General features: G+C 38.2%; 1 protein-coding gene across 1 annotated transcript; it reads left to right on the top strand.

Annotated features, from left to right (window-relative positions):
- Positions 1-3,233: 3,233 nt before the first annotated feature.
- Positions 3,234-11,921, top strand: LOC135598954 (putative glucose-6-phosphate 1-epimerase). Its single transcript, XM_065093488.1, has 9 exons — positions 3,234-3,456; positions 5,841-5,915; positions 7,084-7,140; positions 7,238-7,398; positions 7,554-7,694; positions 10,017-10,119; positions 10,202-10,301; positions 11,145-11,381; positions 11,761-11,921. The coding sequence occupies exons 1-8, from the start codon at positions 3,364-3,366 to the stop codon at positions 11,354-11,356; spliced, it is 942 nt and encodes a 313-aa protein (XP_064949560.1). The 5' UTR covers positions 3,234-3,363; the 3' UTR covers positions 11,357-11,381; positions 11,761-11,921.
- Positions 11,922-12,493: the final 572 nt, after the last annotated feature.

Below are 12,493 nucleotides of genomic sequence, written 5' to 3'. Positions count from 1 at the left end.
GTAGCTAGATCTAAAGTAATCCACAGTTTGGCAACAATAAAGCAGAAATAAGCCAACATGTATTATGATTTCATTACCCAAATATGAAAGTGCTCATAAATCAATCAACATCTGGTCAGTTCAAATAAGAGATAATTCATTAAAAACCACTGTGTCTGCAAGAGAGAGATCATATGGCTATTTCAGATCAAATATATAAACCAATATTCTTGACCAAAAAAAAATATTAATTACAATAAATGCACATGCATGAATAAAAGTTACCAACTATAGTTAACCTATCCTTTTACAAGCCGTAATATAATATTGTGATGATTAGCCTTTAAAAACAGAATGAACAATTACAAGCCTAATCCGTAGCATCAAAAGAACCCCTCAGCTCCCTTAATTTCAATTCATCCTTGTCATCCAACAACCAGAAATTTTCCAGTAAAGACAATATATGGTTCTAACTCGGACGATCCAAAATCAACCCTTTCTGCGAGATAGAACAAAGTGAAACACCTGCAATGAATACAGTCCTAACGAATCCGAAATCTCAATCGCGAAAAACACCTAAGCAATCAACAGCATTATTACTTATCATCTACATCATCGAATCATTCATAAGAAACGATACACCTTCACAGACCATAAAGTAAAGCAATTACCTAGAAATCCCGACAAAGACGCAAAACTGAAATCATAGACCGGACTCCCGACTAGGAACGAAAACCTAGCCGTGTTCCCTCGGGCGACTGCTATCGGAGTGGATTAGATCAGAAGATCCAAACCCTAAGCACCCTTAGGCGAGCTTGCGAGGGAAAGGGCGAAGACGCCGGGAAGTCGTTGGCCAGTTCAAGATTTGCGAGCTAATAAGTCCGATCCATTGGTTGTCCTCTCTGTTATACTTTAGTGACACTAGAGCCTGATGAGGGTAATAATGATAATAAAATTCGGGTTGACGTCAGTTACTCTAGGTACCTCTGTTAACCTAACAGCATCTGATCAATATAGATCGGAATACCAACCGAGGTACATTAACATTCCGCTCAAACTCGGTCTTTCATGCCATGTCAACATCGATGTCAGACGTTACCAGGAGTACGATCCTGCTTCCCTGCAAGCGGGTACATCAAACAACGGTAATCTTCACTATAAAAATCCTTATGCTCCGAGAAAAAAAAGGAGGAGAATAACAAAAAAACCCCTTGACTATTCACTAACTTGATTGTCAGAGGGGTCGGGCCGAGTCGAGCTCTCCCGACCCGACCTATGTGCAGGTGCGAAGACAGAGGCCTCCCACTAAATGCTCAAGCGAGGAACCCCCTCCCGGAGGAAACGGTGATCCCTTCGCGATCGGACCACCGCAGTCGGTCTTCTGCAGTCTCAAGGGTCGTTCCAGGAAGATCCCCCATCATTCGGATCCGAACCAAGCTGCATCGGTCCCGAGACCACGACTTAAAGTTGTTCACACTAACGGAGCCCGATAACCCGAGAATCCGCTGTAATTTTCCGGCACTGATCCTCAGCTAGGATCCGATATAGACAGTACTTTCTATTCGCAGTCTCTATTCTACGTATTCGTGAAATAATGAAAGCTACGTCACATTATTCTACGCGGGTTATTCCCATTACTACGTGTTTTCTTGTGGAGGCTTTGACATCTTGCGGAGAAACCAAAGATAAGGAAAAGAACCCATGGAAGATTACATATGCCATCTCTTTCTCATCCACCAATACGTTACAGCCACTTTCTCCTTTTTTTTTTACTCTCATGTATATATGTATGACATTCCGCAGCCACTGCCTGTAAAGCTGATTTTTGAGATAGACTACGACATTAATTGGGCTCGTAAACCCCATTTAACACGCGAAGCTTGGCGGCTTGCCTTCCAGCCGACGTCATACTAAGAGGATACAGCCAAGAGAATAGTCCAAACACGGCTGCTGCCACTTGGCACGAGATACGGACGTTGGCGTGACAGTCTCGAGATGAGTCATCATGACGTGACGGGCACTGTGGCGCAGCGAGCTGCGCATCCGCTGCGTCATTACAGTCTCAGTCCGGGGAAGGAATCCGATGGTTAGCTCATCCCGTACGCAATCAAAAGATTCTGGTTTCGGGTCCCCTTGACTGATGGATCGAACGGTGCCGGTGTGGTGGGGCCATAGCTCTACCAAAAGGTTAATAGTGTCAGCGGGACCCACCCACTGGCCTCGTGCCTTTTTCTACCGGATAATTCCAACCGACCACCCAAAGTTTACCCAATTAAACGTCTCCCTCGTACAACTGAACCCAACTTTCGGCGGAGGGTCCACCGAGCAGGTGGGCCCATTCCAGTTGTAGAACAGACCCGAAGCGCTCGGCACCACCTCGGTGGGCCCCGATCTCCTTGGCATCCGAGGCTGCCCCGGGAGCCCTTCCGGGTCGGATCCTCTCGATATCCACGTGTATCTTTTCCGTTTAGGTCGAATTAGGCTACTTGTTTTGGAAATTGGGTTAGACACCTCAATGAGATTTGAAATAATTTAGGTGCTTAATTAATATATGTGAAAAAATATTGTTGATTGTTAAGGCAAATTATAAACTAAAAATTGGGAGGGAATACCAGCATTTTTGAATATTTAAATAAGCATAAATAATTTTTTTTATTTACCATAGAGTTGATCGATGTGTTCGATGATAATAATATTGTGATCCATGTACGCTTAATAAAACACAAAAATGATACTGATTTATCGACAATCTCATGATCTATAAACTCTTATAAAAACGATAATAATGATACTATAATATCATCTTCTTTTTATTCTTTTAATTTTTTAGTAAATTAACTTCAAACTGTATTATCCTAAAATTTCCATATTTTTAGATTTAATTTTTATTCATTTCATTAAATAACATATAATACATTCGAACATGAGATATAACAGTTAGGATGTCTCAACACAGATTAGAATCTCTATTAATGCCAAATAAATCTATGTTTCCCTGTATTCATGGTTATATGAATATGTTGATAATCATATGATAATACAAATATGATTCGTCCGTAACATATACACGAGGGACCAAATATATACGTGGGTCGAAACGATTGGTCCATTATCCTGGATCTTGCTCGGGTCATTTCACAGAGATCTTGCTTGAAAATTAAGCGGTTCACTTCGGGTTCGATGGGCACAAGAGGAACAACCCGTAACAGCGATCGCCCGCCTATAAATAGGTCGATGGAGGTCGGGCCTCTCATTTCGTTTTATTTTTTGGTTCCTCCCTCGTGTTCCTCACTGTGGCGGTGGCGAGAGAGTGGGAGAGAAAGAGCGAGAAGGGGGCGGGGGTTGCGGGTTAGGGTTTTGCTGGTTATGGTGGGATTGTGAGATATGGCGGGGGAGAAGCCATCGGTGGAGCTCTGCAAGGGCGTCAATGGCCTCGACAAGGTCGTGCTGAGGGATGCGCTGGGCAGCTCAGCCGAGGTCCCCTCTTTCTTTGCCCCCTTCTGCGAATCTGCCTTTTTGGTTCCCACAAATTTCTTCCTTTTTATAACAAACGATCTAGAATTTTAGGTCATTTGCTTTTCGTTGTTTCATGGTTGAGATGGATCTGTTATAATTTCTTTCGATCTCGTGTCATCGTATCGTCTGATTTGAGTTGTTCTCTCTTGATCGCGCATTCCACGACGAATCCGTGCGGAAATGGTGGGATCTCTATAGTCTTCACATATACGAAGTCTTTTTATTGGTTGCTTACAGTATCATGTTAAGGAACAGCATACGGCATGCGATAACAATCAGATGTATCAAATCTGTTAAATTGCGCAGAAAAGAATCGAACCTCGTAGTGATCAAGAATTTCTCTAATTGTTCGTTAAGTATCATGTTCTAAGGAAATTAATCGAGGGGTTTGGCCTTTGCATGTCAGTCAGATGATCTGATCTCTTTGAGAAGCAATTTAAGGTGAAAATTTTTGTACATTTTCTAGTATCTGTTATGTTACAATGGGTATATTCGTGAATCACATATTTTAATGATGAATGTAGATCTATTCAACAAGTTGCCCTGGTAGAGAACTTGTTATACCATGAAATAAGTGATTCGCTCATCATTAGATATTAGTTTCCAAGATAATTTATCTGGGTAGCCATGAGCTGTTTTCTTTGACTATCTAATTCTTCCAGCTGAAGTGATTGGTTTTCTCCTGGTTTTGGTTTCTACAATGCTGCTTGGTGGTTCTTTATTATTGCTCCGTTTTAGGTGAAATGGGCAGTGACCTATATCAATGCAGCAATAAGCGTGTTATTATGGTACTTAGGTAATCGTAATAATCATAGCGTGGTTCATGTCACATAATTGCTGATAAGAGTTCATATTGCTTTTGGGAAAGTGGTGTATTGATCGCAGTGCTTCTTCCATAGACCTGTAACAGCTTAAATTTAAAAATGTTTGTTGATAAAGAGTGAACTTGCTTAAGCTTTTCCTTTGGAGAAGTCTAGTTTTAACGTTATTTTGCTCCATATTGCTTTTAAATTGGCACTGACACTTAGCATGAAGTTCCCTGCTATAAGTTTGTTACACCATGTACTTGTAAAAAAAGGCTTGGGGTTAAGACGATCCCTCTTGTTGTCTCCAATGGAATGAGAAGGCCTTTGTCTTATCATTGCCCTTGTAGTTTCTAAAGCATTGAACATGTCCTGATGATAATAAGATGAGAAGGTATATTGGCAAATCTGCATTAGTTGCATATACTAAGTTGGCATTTTGTCTGATGATTCATTGTTGTAATATGTCATAATGGCCAAATCACGGGATGTGAATCCAAGTGCTCATCGACTACAACTGTGTAGTATGTCTTATGGCCTATCATCTATCTACTCTTGATTCTTTCAGACTAATAGAAGTGGGAGATTTATGAATTCTTTGAAAAGCATTTATCAGAGTAATTTATGTTTTTTTTCGATTGACAGATTGCATTTAGCCACCTTTTTCTCCTTTTTCCAAGTCATTTTATGTGCATTAAAATTCTAAATATTAGCACATGTAGTGGAATGACAAATGAACACTCATGTAAGTGTAAATTCAAGGATTATTTTGCTATGCTCATGAAACAACTACTGTGGAAACTGTAATTTTCATTTCTTTCTTCTTTTTTAGGAGGGAGAGAATATTGCAGTCCCCTTTTTTTGGTCATCTTCTTCCTCACTGATCCTCTTATTTTCTTTTTGAGCCCTGTCATCTTACATTACCACTCATTTTGGTCCCATGACTATCTGATAGATGCTTCAAATATAACAATGTTTTGATGGTTGACTAATTATGAACATATGCTATTAGTAGTGTGGTATTTTTAAGTGGCTATAATTGGTGTTTACAATTCTAGATTTATTTCTTCTACTAATCTCTTTTTCAACCATGTTTCTCCAATTTTCTGAAATTAACCATGACTTAGATTATGAATTGTATCTTTAAGTAAACAAAAACTGAACAACTGGTATGAACTCATGCCAGAGATCAATTATTATTGCTTTCTACGTTTGCAGTGTCGTTCATAAGTCTATTGGAACAATTACTTGATCATTTAATTGGGAAATATTCATTTTACTGAACCTATGCTTATTGGATATAGTTTGTTGATTTGGCTGGAAAATGAAGATCTTTATCTGTTTACCACTTCAATTTCCTTAATCCCCATTCTCCCACTTTTACTCTCCTCTCTCAAACTTGTGCTGGACCTGCCCCAACTCGTGTTCATGCATGTGTTAATTAGTTTCTGTCATGTTTTCTGCATTTCTGCAATATTTTTTATGTTGTTTCTTTTATGATAATAATTGTTAACTCATTTTATAACTAATGTCCATTTGCAGGTGTACTTGTTTGGAGGTCATGTAACATCCTGGAGAACTGATCACAGGGACGAGTTGCTTTTTGTCAGCAATAAGGTACTCTCATGTCATGTTTACTTCTCAGTCCTTACTATTTGCAAGATAGTGTGTTAATGTAAGACTTTGTTGACACAGTATCAGTCTCTGAGGTAGTAAACCAAAGGTCTTAGGACTATGTATCTGGTACCTGGTTGGCATTTGGAGCACAGGCATGTTGAGGTGCCTGAAAAACCCATATAGTGAAATTCTTGATGAATATTTCAAGATTTAGCTGACTAATCCTGACATGTTGCTTATTGTTATGCCTTGACTGTCTTTGTTCTTCTGAGATTTTAACTAAACTGAAGCCATCTACACTGGCTGACCATTTGCAAACCAAGTGTGAAGTGCATGCTTATACATTTAAATGCATATATCTATTGTAATTTCTGTTTCGCTTTCTTTATATCTTCTTCCTTACACCTGCAGCTGCATACACAGCTGCCAAGTGTTTTTTGGTTTTTGACCCACTATGGCCTTTATCATCTTCTAACCTATGATGACCTTTTATCATCTTTTGACCTACTATGACCTCTATTATCTTTTTTAATTTAACCTTGCTTTCCATCTTTCTTTAGTATCTCTGTATCATTCTCCTTCTCTTTCTTGAAATTGTATTATGATATTTTGAGGTATCAGCCATGAGAGATTCAGTCTTTAAACTTTATTTTTGCACTTATTGTATTCTGATGATTCTCGAATCATCATACATTTTAGTATCACATATGTTGGTCCAATTATTTTTTGCCAGTACCATGTCTTATGAAGGAGATTGACTTTCTGCTTGAAGTTTGCCACTCTGCCTGGCTTTTATTCTCTCCAAAATTTATCATGTCAAACAAGATTTATTGCCAGCAAAGTTTACCTAAATTCATTTTTTAGAATCATGAGTGCTTTGCAACATCATTTTTTGCAGTTTTATCTTTTCTTGCTGGTTTAAGGTCAAATTACTTGTAGATTTACAAGATGACTTATGAACCATATTAATCAAACTTACATTGTAACATCGATATCTCATCAAGGTGGTAGAGTATAGTGTCCCCATGATGGAGCAGGTTAACTAGTGCTTCTAGCTATAGTGATGGTTGGAAGCTGTTATTTCATACTTCCTATCCACCACTTTTGCTTTTATAACTACATATGGGTTGCTCTGGGGTCACATACTTTTCTTCATTGTTTCTTGCAGGCTATTTTCAAGCCCCCAAAAGCAATACGTGGGGGCATCCCAATATGTTTTCCCCAAGTAAGAGCTTTTGTTGTTACGTTTTTTTTCCATTTATGCATTTTTTTAAGCATAAAAGTTTTGATCCCCACAACCTAAAAATACCCTAAAAATGCAGTTTTCAAGCCATGGAAATCTTGAACAACACGGATTTGCCAGGAATAAGTTTTGGAGTATTGACACTGATCCACCACCTTTTCCATCAGACAGTTCAAACAAGACTTTTGTTGATCTGATTCTGAAGCCAACTGATGATGACTTCAAGATATGGCCTCACAGGTTTCTGTCTTTCAGTCAACAATTTTTATTATTGGTTTGCCACTTTGTTTCATGCTTTCAATTTTTTTTTTTTTGCTTTCTTATTATGTTGGACTCCTTTCTTTTGCAAGTTGCATCCACTTTTGTGTTAATAAATACTTAATCTTCTATTACAGTTATGAATTCCGTCTAAGAGTTGCATTGGGCCTTGGAGGAGATCTCATGTTGACATCACGCATAAGAAATACCAATGCTGATGGAAAACCGTTTTCATTTACATTTGCATACCACACTTATTTTTCAGTTTCTGATATCAGGTTTGTCAAAAAATTCTTACTGAGGTTTTTTGTGTCTTTTAAATATGTTTTATATCTTCAATTTCATTCTACATATTTTCTGAGTCTCTATCCCCATATGCACTTTTGTCTTCTTTTTGGAGTATATATAGATGCCCAAATTCCCTTGTATGAACAATTATTGAATTTAAAAGTGAATAATCTACAAACAGCAATATGAATTAAGTGGCAAGGATAGCACGGAGCACATCACAAATATGCATGGCTCAAGAGTTATAGCATCATAAGAAAAAAAAAATGGAATAAGCAACAAAGTCAACAAAATATTTCAAAAATATAACAAATTGAGTAATTGATAATAGTCTATTACTTGTTAAAGACTATTATTCAATTTTCTAAAGACTATCAAAGCACTGTATATATAACTTGTTTGTTGCATCAAACTTCAAGAAGTAGTAAAAGGACAGAAAAAATAGCAGTAAAATGTGACAGGTTAGTTGGGATGGATTTTGTAAGCAATGGTGGGCCACTAATCCACATCTGTTGTTCCAAGTCCAACAAACATAATATTTTTTGGTTTCTGGTACAAATACATGCAGAGATATAAGTGTGACAGATGCAGGGTTTTGTACACACCTAGACTGAGATGGAAGGAGCTGATATTCTATGAGCATACCAGAACAGGGAATGAGGGAGTGAGGGAGAGAGATGGAGGTGATATGCTGGACTGGTTTAGAAGTTAGAGAAAGAAAGAGAGGAAGGAGAAGACAAGGAGAAAGAGGATGAGGGACTAATCCACAAACATCTGTTTGTTCCAAGTCCAACAAACATAATATTTTTTGGTTTCTGGTACAAATACATGCAGAGATATAAGTGTGACAGATGCAGGGTTTTGTACACACCTAGACTGAGATGGAAGGAGCTGATATTCTATGAGCATACCAGAACAGGGAATGAGGGAGTGAGGGAGAGAGATGGAGGTGATATGCTGGACTGGTTTAGAAGTTAGAGAAAGAAAGAGAGGAAGGAGAAGACAAGGTGAAAGAGGATGAGGGACTTGCTTGGTGATCCAGTGCTGGGCTCTCCAGATCACGAGAATGATGGATGGAATGGCATGGGATCTGTACAAAGGAAAACTAAGATAAGGAGAAAGAGGATTAGGGACTTGCTTGGTGATCCAGGGCCGGGCTCTCCGGATCACGAGAATGATGGATGGAATGGCATGGGATCTGTACAAAGGAAAACTAGAGCTAGAGATAAGGGGATGGGTTCTCCACAAAGGAAGGAAAACAAGAACAAACGACCTTAATTGATGATACCTTAAAATCAAATATTTGGAAATACAAGTTGCAGCACAGGCTTATCATATAACTCAAACTATGTCATGTCAATGCAACTACCTCTTGTCAAAAAACCATAATTCAATGTGCTGCAACCCAACAAGCCAGCAGTTGGGTTGCATCAAACACAGGTCCACATACTAATGTTCTTTTGGCAGCCCCTTCCTGACTGCAAGCTTCAGCTGTTATTTCATGTTATCTTAATGGTTGCTGTACCTCTATATTCTTCTATTAACTGCTGCTGCATTTTCTGCTAACTGGATTTATTTGCATAGATTTAAACTGAGGATCAGACCTCTCATATGAAGATTTAACTCCTTTTTTTGTTTTGTGAACTTCATTGTTCATCCCTTTTGACTGTATTGGCATGCTAGTGCATCTCCTTTATTTGAAAGAGGTACTGGTGCATGTCTTCGAAGTTTGCAAGGCACAGACTGTACCTGCTGTTATGGACATTTTGCATATTAACCTTGTTTAGATGTTAATTATAGAAGGTTTCTTATCTGAGATTATAAATCACGATAACAGTACCTTAAAGCCTTTAAATGGCTGATAATCTTAATTCAACATTTGCATATATGGTTAAATCTTATTACAATCAAAATTATCCTAGAATATGCAATTAAAAAGTCGCACTGAAAGAAAGCAAGACCAGAAGGGCAATTTGATGTAGGCATGGAAGTGTTTTATGGGAGTGGTGCATTGTGTTTCGGTAATTACTGATTTAACTTCAATTCTGTAATTACTAATGCATTGCAGTAGTAAGACATACTGTACGGCAAGCAAAAGTATATTGATACCTATAAATTCTCATATATGTTAATCTTTGTTGAACTGATTAGAAGTTTACATGCTTAGAATGGGTTTTTCAAGTTGGCACATGCCAGTTCAAATTGTTCTGGAGTATTTAGTGCACATACTTCTCTTGTTTGGCAGCATGTGGTGTAGTTGATTTTTCTCCCTTACCGACTTCCTTGGCTTCAATTTCAAGTTGATGTTTCAGTGAAGTGCGGGTAGAAGGTCTGGAGACATTGGACTACCTTGACAACTTGAAGGAAAGAGAACGTTTCACAGAACAAGGAGATGCAATTACATTTGAATCAGGAGTGAGTAAACGAGCATTGTATTGTTGCCCTTGTAATTTGTTATTGAACACTAATTGTTAGATAATTGTTTTGACTGAAAAAGGTGGATAAAATATATTTGAGCACACCAACCAAGATCGCTATTATAGATCATGAAAAGAAAAGGACTTTTGTTTTGCGCAAAGATGGACTTCCAGATGCCGGTAAGTCTATGTGACAATCTTTTTTCTCCTGTTTGTTGTTTTTGTGAACTTTTTATATTCATGATTTTGACAGGAACAACTGGTTAGATGAATGAAACAAGCTTCCAAAAACAGTTAAGAGAAGGCTGAAGCACACAATCTGGGTTCCTAAGATGGATAAGATGTCTGTTTCAGCTTAAATTCTGGTTTTAATTAACACATGGTGTCAACTGTAGGAATAAAATAATATTAAAATTATCAATTACAACTTAAATAATGGATGTGGAGTGAAAGGGGAAAATTTTGAAGGGTGATGGAAGAAACTAAACATTAGGACAAGCATAAAAGAGATAAAGAGTGTGTACCCGAGTTGGTCATAAAAGAGCCTTAGTTCATTAATTCAGGCGATCATTTTGTTTTGAAGTTTGAATCTAAATTGACCCAACTTCTAGTCAAACTGGACCTAACTAACAAGATTTGTGGTGAAATAGTTATCCCAATTATTCCATCTGAGAGAGGCATCTAGAACTTTGAAAACTCTGACTTCTAATGCACAAACAATGTTTCCAGCCAATTACTACTACATGATAGTAGTACTCATATTCATTGATTCTACTCAAATTATGAATACAAAAACTATTATTCTACTATATTAACATGAACTCCAAGCGATCCAACCATAAATCCTTGCATTGAGCGAGAAATACATCATTTTTGATGAATAAAGTAATGGTTATCTGTTGACAAATTGTCAATTAAGCAATCATGTTTCATATGTTTGGGCCAGTCTTTTGGATATAAAGATCCTGTTTTAGATTCTGTCCTCACTGACTCTTTTCCTTCACCTTTCTTCAACCATTGCAGTGGTATGGAATCCTTGGGACAGGAAGGCCAAAGCAATGCCAGATTTTGGGGACGATGAGTACAAGCATATGCTTTGCGTGGAGGCTGCAGCCATCGAGAAGCCCATCACTCTGAAACCTGGTGAAGAATGGAAAGGAAGGTTAGAGCTGTCTGCTGTTCCCTCCAGCTACTGCAGTGGGCAACTGGATCCTCGAAAGGTTCTTCAAGGATGATGTCTATCAGATGTGTCTTGTACAGGTACCATATTTAAGTGATGATATACTAGATCTTAAGTGTTTGCTAAACCATGATAATAGTAGGTCGGTACAGTTCATTTTAGCTTCTAATACTTAGCTTGTAATCCATTTTGGAACATCTCATTTTGAGTGGTATCATACAGGTAACGAGTAAGACCAAATCATATCTAATTTGAAATCTTGATTAGGCAAATGCTAGTTAACACTATTTTTTAGTCTGTAGGCAGATGTTACAGCTACTGCAGTTAGTTGCATGACTTCGATTAAAATTTTAAATCAGAGACTTGATCTTATTATATAAGATCAATTTGTTGTCGGTAGGATAGTAGGTTCTGTTCGTCTAGGTATTTGACTTTGTTATGTTGTAATGATTCTTGCAGGCACTAATTTGTTGCATAAGGGTGCTTGAAATTGGCTTTGGGATGGACGTTCTCCTCCTCCATTTTCCTTTATGATCCGTGTACCTAGAAGTTTCATTGGAATAATAGTGCCCTGTACATCAATTTGGCTCCCCTCTATTAAGCAGGAGTTCCAACCTGAATCATTGGGGTACTACACTATTTGGTGCTTCATACTTGACTTTTTTTTTTTTCTTTTGTGTATTTATACCATGTCATAAAGCAGCAGTTCATGGAGGATGAGGAGGCATGTGGATGCCTGTCGCTCGTCTTAGATAGTAGTATTCTTCCTAACTGTAGAACTCGTACTTCCTGGTTGAAATGCTCGTGATATGGGGCTCTCTCCAAGTTGCAAGCTGGTGCTTGGCCATCTTTCTTTATCCAACACCTCTTTTATTTTACTCTCTATATCAGGCCATAAGCTGGTGCTGTTGAGCCTTCGGTTCGATGGTTTCCTGCTAGTCTGAAAGTTTGAACTCATCAACAATCGAGGGCCTAAGTCAGTCCCTTAGATGCACACGATACCTACGGAGATCAAATGGTCTATCGGTGTCCATTAGATGATAGAAGTGGGGAACGGGATTATTCATGTGTTTCCACTCTGTTACTGCTACCTATTTGTGCTATTGCAGTTAGCAGTAGCCATCAACTAACACAGGATCTTAAAAGTATACTTATTGAACAAAGATCACTAATTAGTATTTGGGAAAAAAAT

This window comes from Musa acuminata, chromosome BXJ2-1 (genome assembly GCF_036884655.1).
Source record: "Musa acuminata AAA Group cultivar baxijiao chromosome BXJ2-1, Cavendish_Baxijiao_AAA, whole genome shotgun sequence".
NCBI classification, from domain to species: Eukaryota; Viridiplantae; Streptophyta; class Magnoliopsida; order Zingiberales; family Musaceae; genus Musa; species Musa acuminata.
This window is presented reverse-complemented; position numbering and strand designations above follow the sequence as displayed.